The sequence below is a fragment of the Papio anubis genome, chromosome 8, assembly GCF_008728515.1.
Source record: "Papio anubis isolate 15944 chromosome 8, Panubis1.0, whole genome shotgun sequence".
In the NCBI taxonomy this organism is placed as follows: Eukaryota; Metazoa; Chordata; class Mammalia; order Primates; family Cercopithecidae; genus Papio; species Papio anubis.
Window position 1 is genome coordinate 10,068,621 of NC_044983.1, and position 20,340 is coordinate 10,088,960.

The 20,340-nt window shown below is 47.8% G+C and overlaps 1 protein-coding gene and 1 pseudogene across 4 annotated transcripts in view; one reads left to right on the forward strand and one right to left on the reverse strand.

The window, feature by feature from the left end:
* Positions 1-4,816: 4,816 nt before the first annotated feature.
* LOC116268707 lies at positions 4,817-4,915 on the reverse strand (annotated as a pseudogene).
* Positions 4,916-7,122: 2,207 nt separating this feature from the next.
* MFHAS1 (malignant fibrous histiocytoma amplified sequence 1) overlaps positions 7,123-20,340 on the forward strand; it is a 109,033-nt gene continuing 95,815 nt past the window's right edge. For 2 of the 4 annotated variants that reach the window (XR_004185734.1, XR_004185733.1), the window contains exon 1: positions 7,603-10,677. Coding sequence is in view for 2 of the 4 variants with exons in the window: in XM_031669359.1 (XP_031525219.1) it covers positions 7,680-10,677; positions 11,276-11,346 (3,069 nt within the window). In the remaining 2 variants the exon portion in view is untranslated. Of the gene's footprint in view, positions 10,678-11,275; positions 12,003-20,340 lie in introns of those variants that run through there. The other 2 variants (XM_031669359.1, XM_031669357.1) reach the window with 2 other exon arrangements.

Sequence of the window (20,340 nt, forward strand, 5' to 3'; positions counted from 1 at the left end):
GGTCAGATTCTTTGTACCTAATCTGAGCTTAATAAATTCATCTTCCACCTTTTTTCAAAAAATGAAGTCAATATATGAAGTCTGAACCATCCTCTAACTGGAGTGTAGATTTACGACATTGGTATTAAACCGTTTCTGTGTAAAACTAGCAAATTGAACAAACACAGCTGATCTACAACTAGCATAGACATTCTGTTGGTTTCCTGCGGTGACATTTAAGAATAGTTGTTAAGCCCAGTTTTTGTAGTTGGGGACACTTTGTTTAGAGCTTTGGATTGCCCAATATAATATTCTTCAATTTTGTAAGAGCTCAGTTCAATTTCTACTGAAGACTGGGTGGCAGCCCTGTCTCCAACTGGTACCTCTTTCCCTCTTCTCTACAGCTTAAAATACACAGTCTGCTTCCAGTCAGTTAAGAACCGATCTCCTCCACCATCCCGACCCCCCAAGAATTAGCACAGTGATTAAATACATGAATTTTACAGTCTGCCTTGTTTTGAGTGAATTTTGCCACTCAATAGCTCTGCTTTCATTTTTCTCCATCTGTAAATGAGACTAATGGACCCTACTATTCAGGGCTGTTGTGAAGATTAAGTGAAATATTGCATGAAAAGCACACAGCGCAGTGCCTGGGTGCATAGAAAACTTTTAAGAGATGTTAGCTGTTATGACTGGTAATTATTCTGAGATTTCTCAGTGAGCGATGCCCAGTGGCAGGAGAGAATGCCATGATCACCAAGACCTCCTTTGGCAAAAGTGTTTGATGTCAATTTTTAAGACTTTATTTCTAATTCCCTGCTTTGGACTAAGCCTAACACCTTTTGAAGGGATATCTCTTTCTGGTCAGGTGCAGTGGCTCACACCTGTAATCCCCAGCACGTTGGGAGGCTGAGGCGGGTGGACAACTTGAGGTCAGGAGTTCGAGACCAGGTTGGCCAACATGGTGAAATCCCGTCTGTACTAAAAATACCAAAATTAGCCGGGCTTGATGGTGTGTGCTTGTAGTCCCAGCTAGTAGGTAGGCTGAGGCAGGAGAATCGCTTGAACTGGGGAGGCAGATACTGCAATGAACCTAGATCACGGCACTGCACTCCAGCCTGGCCAACAGAGCGAGACTCTGTCTCAAATAAATAAATACATAAATAAATAAATATCTCTTCCTTTTCCTCTTTCTGTTTTTTCCTTGACTTTTTCCACTTCTATCTCCTCCAAAGACAAGCCAAGAAGGGTGTGGCCTAATTAAAATCACACAGGTGAGATTTTTCTTAGTTACCTTTAGCCACATAGGAGGAAGCATTGTTGTTGCTGTCATTTATTTAAAGCAAAATATGATCTAAAATTACAAGAAAGGAGAAATGTGGGAAGCCCTTTGCCCCTTTTCATGACACAGGCAGCATATCCTCAGCTTCTCCAGACTTCAAGGAGAAATCTCAGTTCATTTTCAAAAACTCAGTTCATTTTCTCATGAGATGTTGTAACCCAGCCCTGGGTCTCATTTGCGTGGAAGGGTTAAGCCATTGCCGACTTTTCTTTCAAGACTAGACGGGTAATTTTCATACTCCAAAGTCCGTTGGAACCTCCAGCCCGTGAATATCCTGTCTTCTAAGGTAGTGAACAGCTAGGTAAATGAAATCAGAACTAAAGTCTACATCAGAACTAAAGCAGCCGAAAAAGTGTTACATTTCCTGGAAGCTGTGCTTTCTGAACTCCTGAAGGGTAAAGGGAGAGCAAGTTAAAGGGTTTGTTTTAAAGACCAAGTCAGTTAGCAAATTGTACTAGCTTCCTAGCATTACCCCAATTTTAAGAACAGAACGTCTCCTATCCTGAGAAACCCCTCAGTCTGTGCATATTAGAACATTTTGTCACCTTAAAATCAAGACTTGATTAAATTGTGATAGATAAAATTAAAATTCAGTGCAAAAGAGCACTCATATGATTTTCAAAATGCATCTTTAATAGAAATAGAATAATATAAATATAAGTGGAAAAAGCACTGACTAAATGTCCTCCTAAGAAGCCATCGTTATCTAGGCAAATCCTGGCCACTCTGCCCATGTGGTTACAGTGCTTCATTTGGTAGCACTTACTCTAATTGCAAACTTGATCCCTAGAATGAAATAATTAGCCTTTACAGGGACTCTTTTTGAAAACTCAAACCTTAAAGTGACACCAAATATCCTATAGACCAAGAAAGGAGAAAGTTTCCAAAGAAAGTTGTTTAACATTTTCAGTGATGGGAGGTCAAGGAAGGAGAAAGGGGGAATTGACATTTTAGAGGGAAAGGCTGATGGCATGGTGGGGATGGAAACCAGTTTCCTGGACTGGTCCAAGGAGGGAGCCAGGGGAGAGGAGTCAGACTAGCATAGACCAATTATGGAAGATATTTGACAGAGAAAGGAAGTAAAGTCAGACAGTAGCTAGGGCATTAGCAAGGTCAAGAGAAATCAGTCAAGATGGAAGAAGGTTGATTGAATATGCTGAAGACAGAGCAAAAGAAACCAGGATGAACGTTTACTTGGGGCTTGTTGACAGAGCAAAGGACAGGAACAAAGTACTCTTGCCCACCTCCGTTCAGACTTTTTTTTTTTGAGACACAGTCTCACTCTGTTGCCCAGGCTGGAGTGCAGTGGCATGATCTTGGCTCACTGCGACCTCTGCCTCCTGGGTTCAAGCAATCCTCCTGCCTCAGCCTCCTGAGTAGCTGGTATTACAGGAGAGTACCACCATGTCTGGCTAGTTTGTTTATTTATTTATTTATTTATTTATTTATTTTTGTATTTTTAGTAGAGACGGGGTGTTACCATGTTGGCCAGGCTGGTCTTGAACTCCTGACCTCAAGTGATCCGCCCACCTCTACCTCCCAAAGCGTTGGGATTATAGGCGTGAGCCAGCACACATGGCCAATCCAGGCTGTTCTTGATAAAAAGACACTTGTCTGGAGCATCTAGGATTCTCCCCTCTAAACAGCCATGTTTTAAGGCCTCACTCAAGACACAACCTCTTTCCATGTAATCTCCACTCTCCTAAATGACTCTGTCCTTGCAGAGAGGGTCTAGATTCTGGGAGAAAGTCAATGTTCCTGGAATGTTCTTGCTATCATAAGGCAGCAACGAAACAGAAAACAATCTAAGAGTTAGAAAACAGGATACATTAAAAGGCTTCACCTGAAAAGGTTTTGGAAAGTTTACAGATCAGATCCATGACACTGGATAGACCTCTAAGGCAAGAAAACTTATAATAGAGTTCCACTTCTCCAAACAATGTTGTTGTTGTTTTTGCTTTTAGAAAAACCCTACCATTCGCAGGGCCACGCTTATCCTTTGCAGGGCCTGGGGAAAGGGTGTACGTGAAGGCCCACATGCCACATGCCTAAATATCTAAATGTGTCACATCACTCTGACAGATGTGGCGCACTCACAGTACTCACCCTAGCCTGGGTTTCATCCAGCACAGAGAAGAAATTTCGTGGGCACACAGCTGAGGTCAAGCTGCTGCACAACCCCCAGGCCTAGGAATGCCCACCTCAACAACTTCTTTTGAATGACTATGGGAGACTGCCCCATGCTCCCCATTCAGGCTTGATGCTATTTGCATTGGGAATTCAGGGTCCTCCATACCATGCGTGTTCTAGAAGGTGGAGGGGATATACCCCCTTGGCCCATCAGAAACTTAAGCACAAGGGCTACAGCATGGTGAGAGGAGGTCCAGGTTAGGTGCTCACAGCAGGAGTGCTTGCCTGGGTTGATACTTGGGAGGATCATTTGAGCATAGGAGTTCGAGACCAGCCCGGGCAACATAATCAGACCCTGCCTCAGTGAAAAAACAAAAAAGATGATACTTTCATGAATCATTTCTTTCTTTTTTTTTTTTTTTCTTTCCGAGATGGAGTCTTGCTCTGTTGCCCAGGCTGGAGTGCAGTGGCATGATCATGGCTCACTGCAACCTTCGCCTCCCAAGTCCAAGTGATTCTCCTGCCTCAGCCTCCTGCGTAGCTGGGACTACAGACACCTGCCACCACGCCCAGCTAATTTTTGTATTTTTAGTAGAGACAAGGTTTCACCATGTTGGCCAGGCTGGTCTCGAACTCCCGACCTCATGATCCACCCACCTCGGCCTCCCAAACTGCTGGGATTACAGGTGTGAGCCACCACACCCAGCTGCAACTTACTATTCACACCTGGCTTTGGGGTTTCAGTGTGGGCTGAGGCCCTAGCGCAGGGTCCTATCCAGTTCTTTTTATCACATAAAGCAAATTATAGATGATCTCCTGACAAAGGAAGAGTACAGTTTTCCAAGGACATTTAAAATGGAAGTATAAGCTGGTCAGGGTGGCTCATGCCTATAATCCCAGCTACTCAGGAGGCAGAAGCAAGAGGACTGCTTGAGCCCAGGAGTTTGAGACCAGTCTGGGCAACAAAGCAAGACCGCATCTCTAAAAAAAAAAAAAAAGAAAGAAAGAAAGAAAGAAAGGAAAGTATAATTTTCTTTAGAGACAAAGTTTCACTCTGTCACCCAGGCTGAAGTGCAGTGGTGTGATCTTGGCTCACTGCAACCTCTGCCTTCTGGTTTCAAGCAACTCTCGTGCCTCAGCCTCCTGAGTAGCTGGGGGACCTACAGGTGCACACCACCACGCCTGGTTAATTTTTGTATTTTTAGTAGAGACAGGATTTTGACATGTTGGCCAGGCTGGTCTCGAGCTCCCAGCCTCAAGTGATCCACCACATCAGCCTCCCAAAGTGCTGAGATTACAGGCATGAGCCACCATGTCCGGCCATTTTTCTTTTTTAAAATAATTTTTAAAATAAAAATATTATTTAAAAAATGAACACCATGAATTGCATGTCATCTTTGCACAGGGGCCATGCTTAATCCTCTCTGTATTATTCCAATTTTAGTATATGTGCGGCTGAAGCAAGGGTTTTCATTTTTTCAATTGATTCCAGCTTCTGCAGAAGGAAGTATAATTTTCTGATGGCTTCTAAAGAGGAACAGTTAGCAGTTATTGAGATATAATCCTGTAAGGTGGTGTAGGATGGTGATATGATGCCTACTTGTCTCCTTACCCAGGCTGAGTTCAAATTTGTGTTAGAAGGAGCTGCAGGATGGAGAATTTGGGGTCTGGCTCAAGAACAGTGTGAGTACAGGTGATAATCACAGGGGAATACATTGCACATGGGGAGTTAGCAGTCCTGCCTCTACCTTGCTGGCTGATTGAGAAGTCACTTTGAGCCCATTTCCTCCTCTGTGGGGGGAATAAAAGGTCAGCCTAGATAAAACAGAATATTTTTTGTAAATTTCTGACTGTCTCTGGGAGGGAGTGTGGGTAGGGCCACCCTGAGCCATTTGAACTCTTGGGAAGTCCTTCAGAGTGAACACAGATCAGCTCTCACTGTTCACTTACTCACATTTCACCTGTGGTGTCAGAGCCTCGGGTCCCAGCAGAACTGGGGAACATCCTCCAGTTACAGCATGTAGTCCCTGCAGCCTGATAACCATCACTGGGGTGGATTTCCAGCCTCAGATGTTCAGGTGCTCTCTTTGGAAACACAAACTTCTCACGTTACTGCACCAAATATGGGTACCCAAATGACAGCCATAGCGCATGTCGGGTAGAGCTGCATTGGGTCAAGTGGTGCCTTTAATCAATTAAATGCAGTTTTCGTCCCTGAAAACTATTTGCTTCCTTATCAACCAACCTGAAGGGAATGATGGGGGTGACATTGGGAGTCTTGGTGGGTTTCCAGGCTTTCATAAGTTCGGGAGAAATTATTGACTTAGCATAGATGTGAGCTCAAAAAAACATTTCCTAACAGCAAGAAAAGTAAGCATTTCAGCTGAAAAATGGACTGTGAGTGTTTCCTGCAATAGCTGTTTTCTTGAATCCACAGAGCAACATGTACTGTATTACTGGGGATATAGTATTTGTTTCACAGGGTTGTTGTGAAGATAAACGGGATACCCCCAGATAAAACACCTTGTGTCCCCGCCATCTTAACAACCCTCCTTTAGGCTGGCGGGTCACCTGCTCAAAAACCTTCCCCAGGGGGGTTAAAACCTGTGTTTTAGTAGGTTTGATACCGGTGGGCTGAGGGAGATCCTCTAACGCCAGTGCGACCTTGACCCCAGCCAATGTCCAGGCTCTTGACACTATCCAGAGAATGAGTTCAAAGACAACTCAGAAAATAGTGACAATATGGAGATTTATTGCAAAGAGAAAAGTACACACTCAGGAAAAAGGATTGTGGGTGTACTCAAGAGAGGGTCACGCAAACGGGGCTTGGGGCTGCTACCTCTATGGGTTTCTTTAACCAAGGGGTGAAATACTCATGAAAATTCCTGGAAAAGTGTGGCGATTTTTCGGGACTGTGGTGCCACCCATTTTTACTTCAATTATGGGTGTCCCCGGAACTGTCATGGCACTGGTGTGATTTAGGATGTTAAAGAGCATATAATGAAGTCTTAGGAGAAACCTAAGTCAAATCCAGGACCACGTTGCGTCCAGCCAGTCTTAGCCCGCCTGGTACACACCCTGGTCTTCAGGGTCGTATCAGCCCATAGACTCTAGTCAAGTGAAACTGCTGCCTGGAATTTTTTTTTCTCCTGTGACCACCCTGCATTACTCCTGTCTCATGCTCAACACGTAATAGGGCCTCAGGAAATAGTTACCAAATGAATGAATGAATGGTTGCCTATTCTGCTTTTGTTTAACCACACTCTTGTCTTAAGCTCCTTGACGATACCCAGGGCCCCCGAGTTCTGCCAGTTCCACTACGGCATGGATGCAGGGCGAGTGGCAGGTGAGCAGGTAAAGGATGAGTAAGGGAAGCCGGCAAATCCGACGCATTAGAGAACAAGAAAAAGAAATCCTTAGAGACTGGGGGCCAACAAAGAGCCAGGCGCGGGCGAACCCACAACCAGAACCCCGAAGCCCCACATTCACTGCGGGGACGACCACCCCCCTCAGCGCGGTCCCGGGCGCGGTCCCGCCCCCCGCCCGGCGCCCCCCGCCCGGCGCCCCCGACCCCGCACCCGGCGCCCTCCGCAGCTCCCGCCCCCGGGGCGGTGCCGGGAAAACGCGGCGCCTCCACCGGTCACGTGGGGGCCGCTCCGGCGGGCGGCGCTGCCGCTTCCCAATCGCGCCCTCCCAGCGCCGGGGACGCGGCGCCCGCGCTCCCGCCCGAGCCCGGGGAAACCGAGACAAGGAGGCGCCGCCGCCCCCTCCCCGCGGCTGCGCCCCGGCCCTGCGCCCGCAGCATGCCCGCCGCCGGGCCGAGCGCCGCCCTCCCCCAGGAGCTTGAGGAGGCGACGCTGCTGCCGGCCGCGGGGCCGCGGCTGCGAGGGTAGCGGGGCCGGAGCCGGGCACCCCGAGGCGCCGCGCGGCAGGCGGAGAGGGAGGAGGAGCAGGCATCCTCCGCGGCGCGCGGGCGGCGGCCCTGCTGCCCGGCGCGCCCATGGCCCGGCCGCAGGGAGAATGCGAGCTGCCCTGCACGCGCTCGGCGCCCCCCAGAGCCGCTCGCGTAGCCGTCGCCGCCGCCGCCCCCCAGCCGCGGGCGCTCGGCCACTGGCTGCGCTAGGACCCGCGGCCGCTGGCCGCCAAGAGCGGGAGGGCCCGGGGCGCGGCGCGGCATGTAGCTGCGGGCTCCCGCGACCGCGTGAGGCTGTTGGCCCGGGGCCCCGCCATGGCTGGGATGGACAGTGGCAACCTGAAGACGGCGAGGCTGTGGCGGGACGCCGCCCTGCGTGCCAGGAAGCTGCGGAGCAACCTGCGCCAGCTCACGCTCAGCGCCGCCGGGGCCTGCCCCGGGGCCGGGGCCGACGCGCTCGAGTCACCCGCCTCCCCCCAGCTCGTGCTGCCGGCCAACCTCGGAGACATTGAGGCGCTGAACCTGGGGAACAACGGCCTGGAGGAGGTACCCGAGGGGCTGGGGTCGGCGCTGGGCAGCCTGCGCGTCCTGGTCCTGCGCAGGAACCGCTTCGCCCGGCTGCCCCCGGCAGTGGCCGAGCTCGGCCACCACCTCACCGAGCTGGACGTGAGCCACAACCGGCTGACCGCCCTGGGCGCGGAGGTGGTGAGTGCTCTGAGGGAGCTGCGGAAGCTCAACCTCAGCCACAACCAGCTGCCCGCTCTGCCCGCCCAGCTGGGCGCTCTCGCCCACCTGGAGGAGCTGGATGTCAGCTTTAACCGGCTGACGCACCTGCCCGACTCCCTCTCCTGCCTCTCCCGCCTGCGCACCCTGGACGTGGATCACAACCAGCTCACTGCCTTCCCCCGACAGCTGCTGCAGCTGGTGGCTCTGGAGGAGCTGGACGTGTCCAGCAACCGACTGCGAGGCCTGCCTGAGGATATCAGTGCCCTGTGTGCCCTCAAGATTCTTTGGCTGAGTGGAGCTGAGCTTGGCACGCTGCCCGCCGGCTTCTGCGAGCTGGCCAGTTTGGAGAGCCTCATGCTAGACAACAACGGACTGCAGGCTCTGCCCGCCCAGTTCAGCCGCCTGCAGCGGCTCAAAATGCTCAACCTCTCTTCCAACCTCTTGGAGGAGTTCCCTGCCGCGCTGCTGCCCCTGGCTGGTCTGGAGGAGCTCTATCTTAGTCGCAACCAGCTCACCTCGGTGCCATCCCTTATCTCGGGCCTGGGCCGGCTTCTCACCCTGTGGCTGGATAATAACCGCATCCGCTACCTGCCGGACTCCATCGTGGAGCTGACGGGACTGGAGGAGCTCGTGCTGCAGGGGAACCAGATCGCGGTGCTGCCCGACAACTTTGGCCAGCTCTCCCGGGTGGGCTTGTGGAAGATCAAGGACAACCCACTGATCCAGCCACCCTACGAGGTCTGCATGAAGGGGATCCCCTACATCGCAGCCTACCAGAAGGAACTGGCTCATTCCCAGCCGGCAGTGCAGCCCCGGCTCAAGCTGCTCCTGATGGGGCATAAGGCTGCAGGAAAGACTTTGCTGCGCCACTGCCTCACCGAGGAGAGAGTGGAGGGATGTCCAGGAGGAGGGGACAAGGAGAAGTGCTACCCACCATCACCTCCCCCTGTGAGCAAGGGCATCGAGGTGACCAGCTGGACGGCCGATGCCTCCCGGGGACTGCGGTTCATCGTGTATGACTTAGCTGGGGATGAAAGTTACGAGGTGATCCAGCCCTTCTTCCTGTCCCCAGGCGCCCTATACGTGCTGGTGGTCAACTTGGCCACCTATGAGCCTCGCCGCTTTCCCACCACCGTGGGCTCCTTCTTGCATCGGGTCGGGGCGAGAGTGCCCCATGCGGTAGTGTGCATCGTGGGCACCCACGCGGACCTGTGCGGAGAGCGCGAGCTGGAGGAGAAGTGTCTGGACATTCACCGCCAGATCGCCCTGCAGGAGAAGCACGACGCGGAGGGGCTGAGCCGCTTGGCCCAGGTGGTGGATGAGGCACTGGCCCGGGACTTCGAGCTACGCTCTGCCAGCCCCCACGCAGCCTACTACGGCGTTTCGGACAAGAACCTTCGACGGCGCAAGGCCCATTTCCAATACCTGCTCAACCACCGGCTGCAGATCCTCTCCCCCGTGTTGCCTGTTAGCTGCAGGGACCCGCGCCACTTACAACGCCTTCGGGACAAGTTGCTGTCAGTTGCTGAGCACCGAGAAATCTTCCCCAACTTACACAGAGTACTGCCTCGATCCTGGCAGGTGCTGGAGGAACTGCATTTCCAGCCACCTCAGGCCCAGAGACTGTGGCTAAGCTGGTGGGACTCGGCGCGCCTGGGCCTGCAGGCGGGTCTGACCGAGGACCGACTGCAGAGTGCCCTCTCCTACCTGCATGAGAGCGGCAAGCTACTCTACTTTGAGGACAGTCCGGCCCTCAAGGAGCACGTCTTCCATAACCTCACCCGCCTCATCGACATCCTCAATGTCTTCTTCCAGAGGGATCCCTCCTTGCTGCTGCATAAGCTGCTCCTAGGGACCAGTGGAGAGGGCAAGGCGGAGGGGGAAAGCTCCCCGCCCCTGGCGCTGCCCACCCCGAGCCAGGAACTGCTCCGGGCCACCCAGCTCCATCAATATGTGGAGGGCTTTCTGTTGCACGGGCTCTTGCCAGCTCATGTCATTCGGTTGCTGCTTAAGCCTCATGTCCAGGCCCAGCAGGACTTGCAGCTGTTGCTGGAGCTGCTGGAGAAGATGGGACTCTGTTACTGCCTCAATAAACCCAAGGGCAAGCCTTTGAATGGGTCCACAGCTTGGTACAAGTTCCCATGCTACGTGCAGAACGAGGTGCCCCATGCAGAAGCCTGGATTAATGGGACCAACCTAGCTGGGCAGTCTTTTGTGGCTGAGCAGTTGCAGATTGAATATAGCTTTCCTTTTACCTTTCCACCTGGGTTGTTTGCACGGTACAGTGTCCAGATCAACAGCCACGTGGTGCACAGGTCGGATGGTAAATTTCAGATCTTTGCCTATAGAGGGAAAGTTCCTGTGGTGGTGAGTTACAGACCTGCCAAGGGAGTCCTGCAGCCAGACACCCTGTCCATTGCTAGCCATGCATCACTACCAAATATATGGACCGCATGGCAAGCCATAACCCCCTTGGTAGAGGAACTGAATGTCCTCCTTCAGGAATGGCCTGGACTGCACTACACCGTGCACATTCTCTGTTCTAAGTGCCTTAAGAGAGGATCGCCCAACCCACATGCTTTTCCAGGTAAGCGGAGAGAGGGAAGGGGTTCTTGAAGATACTTGGTTCTCATTTGGCTTATGTTTATTTAACTTCATGGGTTCTCCAGGAAAGCTGCATAAGGAAAACAGGGAGATTTGGAGGCGATCAAAAGGCAGTAAGTACCTGAGCATTATGAAATGCAGGCACAAGTGTCATCCTCTCCTAATAGACTCGAACTTCCCAAATGGGTTTCAGTCACAACATTTGCCATCTCCTTTCCCCTCTTGTCGATGTAGCCCACATTTGGTAGAAGGAAATTTCAGGTGATTGAACAGATGCTGGGCAGTGTCTGATGTTAGCTTCTTACTGAGCCTTGGCTAAAGTGTTTATTAGACACATCTCGAAGGGGTAGATGAGTTTGAGTTTCAAGTGTCCAGTGTCACAATTTTTAAAAAAACTTAAATGTTTGTGGGTACCTAGGTGTGTATATTTATGGGGTCCGTGAGATGTTCGATACAGGCTTGCAGTGCCTAGAAATCACATCATGGAAAATGGGGTATCCATTGCCTCAAGCATTTAAGCACTCTGCTTACATTCAGAGTGTGTAATTAGAAAGTAAAAATTACCGCTCACTTTTCTTAAGAAATTCCAGAGAAGATCTTTTGTAATTGGAGTGAACGATGGATGACTAAAGACAAAAATTTCAGACTGTAATGCATGACTAAATCCTGGGGCTGCTGCTCGCGTCCGCCCACTCGGGCATGGAAGATAGATGACTGAAACCTTTGAGGGGCGTTTCCTCGGGAATTTCCTGGCAATTTCGAGTTTTATAGACGTCTTAAGGTTTGTTTTTTGGTAAGTGTTAAGCAAATGAAGCTTTCTGGGTGCTTAATAATTGAGATGGAAGGGACAAAAAGCTAAGAGTTTTCTGGGGAGTGTTTTCCAGTAGGCTTTTTTTTTTTTTGTTTTCTTTTTTAAGCCATCATAAGCAAGTGGAAGAATTCCAGGACTAGTTGTCTGGTATTTTTTTTGAAGTTCTTTTTTTTTTTCCTTAGAGCAGTTTTAAGTTTATAGCAAAACTGAACAGAAGGTACAGAGATTTCCTATATATCCCCTTCCCCACATGTGTAGCTTCACCGACATCAGTATCTCCCGCCAGAGCAGTACATTTGTTTCAGTTGATAAACCTGCAGTGACACATCAGTATCAGCCAAAGTTCATAGTTTACACAGGGTTTACTCTTTGTGTTGGGCGTTCTGTGGGTTTGGACAAACGTCCAATGACCTGTATCCCCCATTATAGTATCATACAGAGTAGTTTTACTGCCTTAAAAATCCTCTGTGCTCTGCCAATTCATTCCCCTCGATCCTGGCAACCACAGATCTTTTTACTGTCTCCATAAGTTTTGCCTTTTACTTGTATGGGATTTTTTTTTTTTTTTTTTTTTTTTGAGCCTGGTTAATTGGTATCAAACTAGTTTTTAGTTGGGAGCATGTCCATTTCCTCATCCTTTGTAGTTCTTTAAACAACTGTTTTTGTTGTTGTTGTTGTTGTGGTGTGTTGTTTTTTGTGGAGCAGGCTTGGTTAACAACATTCCAAGTGTCCTAAGCACAAACCAGACAGAACGATAGCATCCTTGCACGTTTCTCACCTGGGTCCTCACCCCCAGGGGACACGGAGGGGTGACGAAATGGCAGACTGTGTCCCACTCTGATCTTTGTCCTGGTCAGAGGGGGACAACAAGAATGCAGCTGGTAATAGTATCAGGAAGGAATTGAATACCAATATTTCCGAAGGTGACATCTTTCCGTTGCCCTAGATCTAGGTTGAATTTAATTCTTCAGCATGAAAAAAGCCACTGTATTCAGTTACCAGTCAACTGAGCCGTCCATTCTGTATGTTTATCTGGAATCTTGTCACAGTCCATGACTTGGTAGACTCTTCAGTTTGTTTTATATTTGTCAATGTGTGTTATTCATGGAAGCAAGATACTTCTTTATTGTGATACCAAATTGAATAAAGTGACTGGGAGTTACACATTCACAGGGTAGTTTACTGAAGGAGCTACCTGAAGCCATTCTTAAACCAAAGTAATTAAAACAAATGTTACTAACAACAAAAGGAGAGACATAGGTTATTGAGCAAGTAAAGATCTTCTAAGAACTTCGAGGAGTAAGGAATGAGACTGGTTTTTGTTTTTTGTTTTCTAACCTCAGCTCTTTATGTTTGATTTTTACCAGTCATAAATTCCACAGACAAGCTTGTACTGAGATGCAGAAACAAACCGCTTGTCTTGTTGTTTTGTCTATTTGCCTTTCAAATGAGGCACACCTGGTTTGGCAATCAAGGCTATAAGGAAGAGATTTTTTTTTCAACGTGGAAAACAAATGATTGAAAAAGTGTAAAATTATATATTGAATGGGAATAAATCATCAGTTGTTTTTAGAACACAATTATAAAATATATACATACAAGTATTGGTAAATATTTGTCTTATTTATAGTCTTTTTGTTTTTTTTTGAATTGTGTTGTTTTTCAAAAGTAGCAGAGGGCATAGAAGAGTAGAACAGATGATTATAGTACATTTTTCATTACATTAAGAAGATGCAAAAAACATTTTCCTCTTCTGTATTTTTCTGTGATTGCCATCATTTGTTAGTAATAGTTACAGTTGCAAAAGACTTGGTAAGAGTTAAAATAATGAGTTAGAAATAAAAGCTAGATGTAGGAACAGAATTATGTTGAGTGTTTAAGTAGAGCATACATTAAAAATAGATTCATTGAATATGTAGATTATTAAAATATATATTAATTCAGCAGAAACCCTTTGAATCTATTGGTAGCCTTTGTCTTTTCGTGTTTTTCTGTTTGTTTGTTTTTTGAGATGGAGTCTTGCTCTCTTGCCCAGGCTGGAGTGCAGTGGCGTGATCTTGGCTCACTGCAACCTCCACCTCTTGGATTCAAGCGGTTCTCCTGCCTCAGCCTCCCAGGTAGCTGGGATTAGAGGCATGTACCACCACACCCAGCTAATTTTTGTATTTTGTAGAGACGGGGGTTTCGCCGGGTTGCCCAGCTGGTCTTGAACTCCTCACCTCAGGTGATCCACCCACCTCAGTCTCCCAAAGTGCTTGGATTATAGGCGTGAGCCACTACGCTTGGCCACCTCTGTCTTTTTAAGAAGTCATTTTGCTTTTGGGGACATTAAAAATTGGTTACTTTTATGTTTTATGAAAGTGTCAAGTTGTCCTATAAACTATAACAATTTTATATGCAATGCTGAAAAAGTTGGACTTTGAATTTTCTTGGGATGTTAAAGTAAGAGTAAATAGTAAATTACTGTCTCCCTTGATTTTATACAGAAAAAAGTAAATTTGCACTAATATCTTTTAAAATATTTTTATGTGAACAGTCTATTTTGGCCTTGTGCTATTGGATTTTCTGGTCTGAGCTGCCCTACGGTAGTTGACCATAGGAAGTATAATGATAAATTTCTCTTTTCTTATTTTGGTTTATACAAGAAAAGTAATGGGCAGTGTGCGGTGACTCATGGCTGTAATCCCTTTGCTTTGGGAGGCTGAGGCAGGACGATCACTTGAGTCCAGGGTTCGAGACCAGCCTGGGCAATGTAGCCAGACTCCGTCTCTACAAAAAAAAAAAAAAAAACCAGCTGAGCGTGCACACTTGTGGTCCCAGCTAGTCCGGAGGCTGAGGTGGGACAATCACTTGAGCATGGGAGTTTGAGGTTGCGGTGAGCTTTGCACTCTGATCCTGTCTCTTTAAAAAAAAAAGAAATGATTGGAAAACGCACAGCCAGCAATCACTAGTTTCAAAGTTTTTTGTAAAAATAAATCAGATTGTCAGAGAGATGACCTGTATTTGTCTTATTTAAAATAGGTAATCTGATAACATGATTATCTTTTTAAGACATCTTATTTAAGACAAATGAGTTGAGTGACAGGAGATTCTTTTGGAAACTCAGAGATGGCCTGTGATGAAGCCTAAATGCCACTGTGAAAGCCTTGACCTGCTTTCTCCATCCTGGCCACCATCCCAGCCTGATCAACCTGGTGAAACCCCATCTCTACAAAAAATACAAAAAAATTAGCTGGGCGTGATGGCTACTGGGAAGAATGAGGCATGAGAATCCTTTGAACTTGGGAGGCAGAGGTTGCAGTGAGCTGAGACTGTGCCACTGCGCCCCAGCCTGGGCGACAGAGCAAGACCCTGTCTCCAAAAAGAAAATCTTTACCTGCTTCCTGCAGGTACCCTTTCGTTTTTGCAGACTTGCTGCTCATAGCAGGTAGCCAGGATTCTCTTCCTTTTGCTGTTTTCCTTCTCATTACTTGGTCCTGTGTACTTGTCTTAGAGCAAGTTTCTTCTTGTGGGGTATTTGCTTATGCTTTTATTCTGTTCTACCGATATGACCTCTAAACTCGAAAAGTTGACACTGTTGAAGTTGAGCGATGATATATTAGGATGTGGTGGTTAGAACATAGGCCTGCAGCAAGATTCGAGTGCTTTGATATTCCTTTTAAGCAGATGAGTGAATACTGTGTGTTGTTGAATTGGAAGTGTGTCTTAGTGAGTCAAACTTGTATTGACTGCAGATTTTCACTAAATATCCTACTCTCCAAATTATTTAAGGTCATTTAAAAAAATAATGAGAAAGCAATCCAAATCAGTAGATAGAATTAGTTTTGTGGCTTTCTTTAGCTTTACTGTCTTTCATGTACTCAGTAACTTGATACCTTTCTATATCTCCTGCCAAATGTGTTCTGTCCTTCAGTTTCTTGCAGACGGAGTGTACCTCTCCGACAACACTCAGCATATTTGACTTGTTTTGTTGGTGTTTGGGTGTGTCATGATATCGCTTTGATTAGGTTGTTCACTTGCTTCTTCTGAGCCAGAGACACACCCCAGACTTTGTAGCCTCTTCAGAACCTCTCAGATGTTTGCTGAATGATAGTTTGGTCTTTTGTGAGAAATATCTTTTTTTTTTTTTGAGACAGGGTCTCACTCTGTCACCGAGGTTGGAGTGCACTGGGGCAGTAATGGCGTACTGCAGCCTCTATCTCTTGGGCTCAGGTGATGATCCTCCTACCTCAGTCTCCTGAGTAGCTGGGACTCCAGAAATACCCTACAATGCCTGGCTAATTTTTATGGGTTTTTTTTTGTTTTTTTTTTTTTTGTTTTTTTTTTTTTTTTGTAGAGATGGGGTTTCACTGTGTTGCTCAGGCTGGTCTCAAAGTCTACCTGCCTCAGCCTCCCAAAGTGCTGGGATTATAGGCTTGAGCCACCATGCCCTGCTTGAGAACTGTTTCTTTTTCTTTGTTATTCACACACTCAGTGAAAATCCCAGGTAGTACTGTAATGATTATCTGGCTTTGTTTCATTTCCCAACTCCCTCCCCCTCACAGTGTTCCTCCAGCATTCCCATTGTGCCTCTATGACTGGTCTTACCCTTGAATAGGTCCTTCATTTTGACCACTGAAGCAAAGCAAAATTCTTGCCTTATTATATCTAAGTTTTAGAATTACTGGAATTTGAGCATGACCTAGTTGTTTGGATTGAATTAGTCATTGTTTTTAATTTCACAAAGGTTATTCAATATCTCTTTCGTTAAACTTTATTAATATTGATGCTTCTTGGCTTTTCTTTTTATGAACAGACCTCTGAACTCCCTGGGACTTTGTTTTATGTAAAAATCAAAACCTTAATCAGATACTAGGATAAACAAATACCATGCAGAATAGAATTCTAGAAGGCTAGAAAGGCCTTTGGAGTATTTGAATTATTTTAAGTGTTGGGTGCCTTTTCTTTAAACCCTGGAATAGGTTCTCAAGTCCGTCCCCGCACAAGTGGTTTAGAATTTTCTAAAGTACTTTTTCTTTAAAATTTGTTTTCTTTCTTTTTTTTTTTTTTTTGTGAAATAGGGATAGGGCCTTGCTATGTTGCCCAAGCTGCTCTTGATCTCCTGGCCTCAAGTGGTCCTCCCCTCTCAGCCTTCCAAAGTGTTGGGATTAGAGATGTGAGCCACCATTCCCAACCAGCATTTTTTATTTAATAGATATTTTATGTCATACTCTGAAGTTATTCCCCTTTGTCTGTGAAGAGGTGAGGGGCTTTAGCTCCATAATATAGGATTGGAATGAGTGGGGAAAGCTGGAATTGGATATTTCTGGTTGTCTTCTCATCTACCCATTAACTTGCTTCTATCCATGGGAGCCCCCCCTCCTTTTTTTTTTTTGTTTGAGACTGAGTCTCGCTCTGTTGCTCAGGCTGGAGTATAGTGGTGCTGTCTAGGCTCACTGTGACCTCCACCTCCTGGGTTCAAGTGATTCTCCTGCCTCAGCCTCCCAAGTACCTGGGATTACAGGCATGCACCACCACACCCAGCTAATTTTTGTATTTCTGGTAGAAATGGGGTTTCACCATGTTGACCAGGCTAGTGTTGAACTCCTGACCTCACATGATCCACCTGCCTTGGCCTCCCAGAGTGCTGGGATTGCAGGGGTGAGCCCCCGCCCCCGCCCATGGGAGCTCTTTTTGATTAAGGACACCTGACCATCCATCCATTAGGGCATCAGAATGCCTTTTGATTTTGTTTTGCTTTGTTTTGTTTTGAAAACCAGTGGGCAGGTGCAGGCCCAGTACTGCCCTGTCTTGTCTCTGACAGCCTTGGCGTCCCAGTTCCCTGGGGAGGGAGGTCTGCTTTGTGTTTCCAGTCTCTGTGGAAAGCACATCAGGTAGGGTCAGCTTGGGGCAGACCCGGTCAGGTCTCAGGCCTGTCCGGTTCAGCTTTTCTTTTCCTTTTGTTTTTGTTTTGAGATTGAGTCTTGCTCTGTCACCCAGGCTGGAGTGCAGTGGCACAGTCATGGCTCACTGCAACCTCCACCTCCTGGGTTCAAGTGATCCTCCTGCCCCAGCCTCCTGAGTAGCTGGGACTACAGGTGTGCACCACCATGCCTGGCTAACTTTTGTATTTTTAGTAGACACAGGGTTTCACCATGTTGGCCAGGTCTCAAACTCCTTACCTCAGATGATCCTCCCTCCTCGGCCTCCCAAAGTGCTGGGATTACGGGCGTGAGCCACTGCACCCAGCCTGGTTCAGCTTTTCTGATTGCAACATTAGTTGCTGGGGGATGGTTGTCAGGTTTACCTTGTTCTTGGGGCTGGCAGCCTTGACTTCAACAGGGAGGGATTAGGAGCCCCTGTTTGGCCTGCCTTCTCCAAGGCTGCTCTAGCATGAATGAAGCTGGTCCCTCCCACCACTTGGCTTTTGAAGTCTGTGCAGTGTGTAGAACCCAGAGTGACTGACGGGCATCTCAGTCAACCACAGAACATCTGTGATGATGTGTCATTGTTGAACTCTAAAGACCCTCTCATGTGTTAGGAGTGGCAGCATCACTGCACAGGTACATACTGTCCTCTCTGCGTTCTCACATTTCATGTGATGATCCAGGACTCTGTGCAGTGCCTGGCGCAGGGCTGAGCAGGTAGAAGGGACTCAGAGCAGGTTGGTTATTTTGAAAGAACTCAAGAAACTCTCGTGTTTATTTTATTTTATTTATTTTTTTGAGACAGAGTCTCACTCTGTCTCCCAGGCTAGGGTGCGATGGCGCCATCTCAGCTCACTGCAGCCTCCACCTCCCAGGTTCAAGCCATTCTCCTGCCTCAGCCTCCTGAGTAGCTGGGATTATAGGTTCGCACCATCATGCATGGCTAATTCTTAATTGATGCCTGGCAAGTGCTTTTTTGGTTGTTTATGGTTTTGTTTGTTTTTGTTTGTTTTGAGACTGAGTCTTGCTCTGTCACCCAGGCTGGAGTGCAGTGCCACTATCTGAGCTCACTGTAACCTCCACCTCCCAGGTTCAGGTGATTGTCCTGCCCCAGCCTCCCGAGTAGCTGGGATTACAGGCACGCATCACTATCCCCAGGTAATTTTTATATGTTTTTTAAGTAGAGACGGGGTTTCTCTATGTTAGCAAGGCTGGTCTCAAACTCCTGACTTTAGGTAGCCTGCCCGCCTTGGCTTCCCAAAGTGCTGAAATTATAGGTGTGAGCCACCATGCCTGGCCTGTGATGTTCTTTATCTTAAAGTATGCATTTTAAAGGAAACCAGTGTCATTTTCCCATATGGTTTTTCTGGTGTACACATTCCTGTCCTCCATATCTATCCCCTAATTCTTACAGAAATGGGGGAAGAGTGGGCAAGGGGCGCTTAGCAGCAGGATGCAATTGTGCATTTAATGTAGGAGCTGGCCACGGAACGCCACTGACCTTGAGGCAGTGAACACTCCAACCTTCCAAAGCTGATGGTTCCCTGGCTGCTGCTTTCTTTCTTTTATTTTGAGACAGAACCTCACCCTGTCACCAGGTTGGAGTGCAGTGGCTCAATTATCCTGCCTAGGTTCAATTGATTCTCCTATTTCAGCCTCTCGAGTAGCTGGAATTACAGGCAACTGTCACTATGCCTGACTAATTTTTGTATTTTTAGTTGAGACAGGGTTTCACCATGCTGACCAGGCTGGTCTCAAAGTCCTGACCGCAGGTGATCCATCCGCCTCAGCCTCCCAAAGTGCTGGGGTTACAGGTGTGAGCCACTGCGCCTGGCCCCAACTACTTCTAACCGAGCCCCGACCCTCCCTTGACTTTAGCCTCTATAGGGGGTGCATATAGATGGTGAGGAGCATGAGGTCTGATGGTGGAGGTGGAATAGGTGCAGGAAGGAAGATGTTTTCAGTGGTTCCCAGAAAGTGTGGACAGGTTACACCTGCTGGTGTGAGTTCCTGGAAGGCCATAAGAGAGTGACTGGCGTAATGCAGAGATGATCGCATGTGTACTCTATATGATGGTGGCAGCATGGATAACAATTCCCAGATTCCACTGCCAGCAGGGCTGACTTATTCGTGGAGAGCAAGAAGGAAACATTCTGAGTTATTTTTATTTTTGGCACTAAATGTTTCAAAACATTTTTCCTTCCTCAATCCCTTAGCTGAAAATACTGGGGCTTTGTTTATTAAAAGACTAAATTTAATGAAAAGCTATCACCAGCAAGTTTTTTTCTTTTGCTGTACATTTGTAGAAGCAAAGAGTCTAAAAGTTCATGTTGGAGCAGGGGAAGACTGTGGGGCAGAGGAAGACAGAGGCACTGGGTTACTGGTGGTGGGCTTGCAGGGACATTGTGAGTTTGGAGCCTGTTTCACCCACTTTAGGAAGGGATGGGTCGGGCGTGGTGACTCACACCTGTAATCCTAGCATTTTGGGAGGCCAAGGAGGGTGGATCACTTGAGGTCAGGAGTTCAAGAACAGCCTGGCCAATGTGGCGAACCCTCATCTCTACTAAAAATACAAAAATTAGCCAGATGTGGTGGCGTGTGCCTGTAATCCCAGCTACTCGGGAGGCTGAGGCAAGAGAATCACTTGAACACAGGAAGCGGAGGTTTCAGTGAGCTGAGATCCTGCCACTGTACTCCAACCTGGGCGACAAAGCAAGACTCCATCTTGGGGGGGAAAAAAAAGGAAGGGATGTCCTGCCCTAGACCGGCAGCCCCCAGCACCCAGCCTATTGCAGTGGTTCCCTTCACTTTTGCAAATCTGAACAAGCACACTTGGGAGAAGGGTGAGGAGGCGGGGAAACCGGAGTCATATTAAGACTGCTCTCTGGAGGTTTCTGTTTTGTGTGTGCCATTCTGCTTTTTGGGTGAT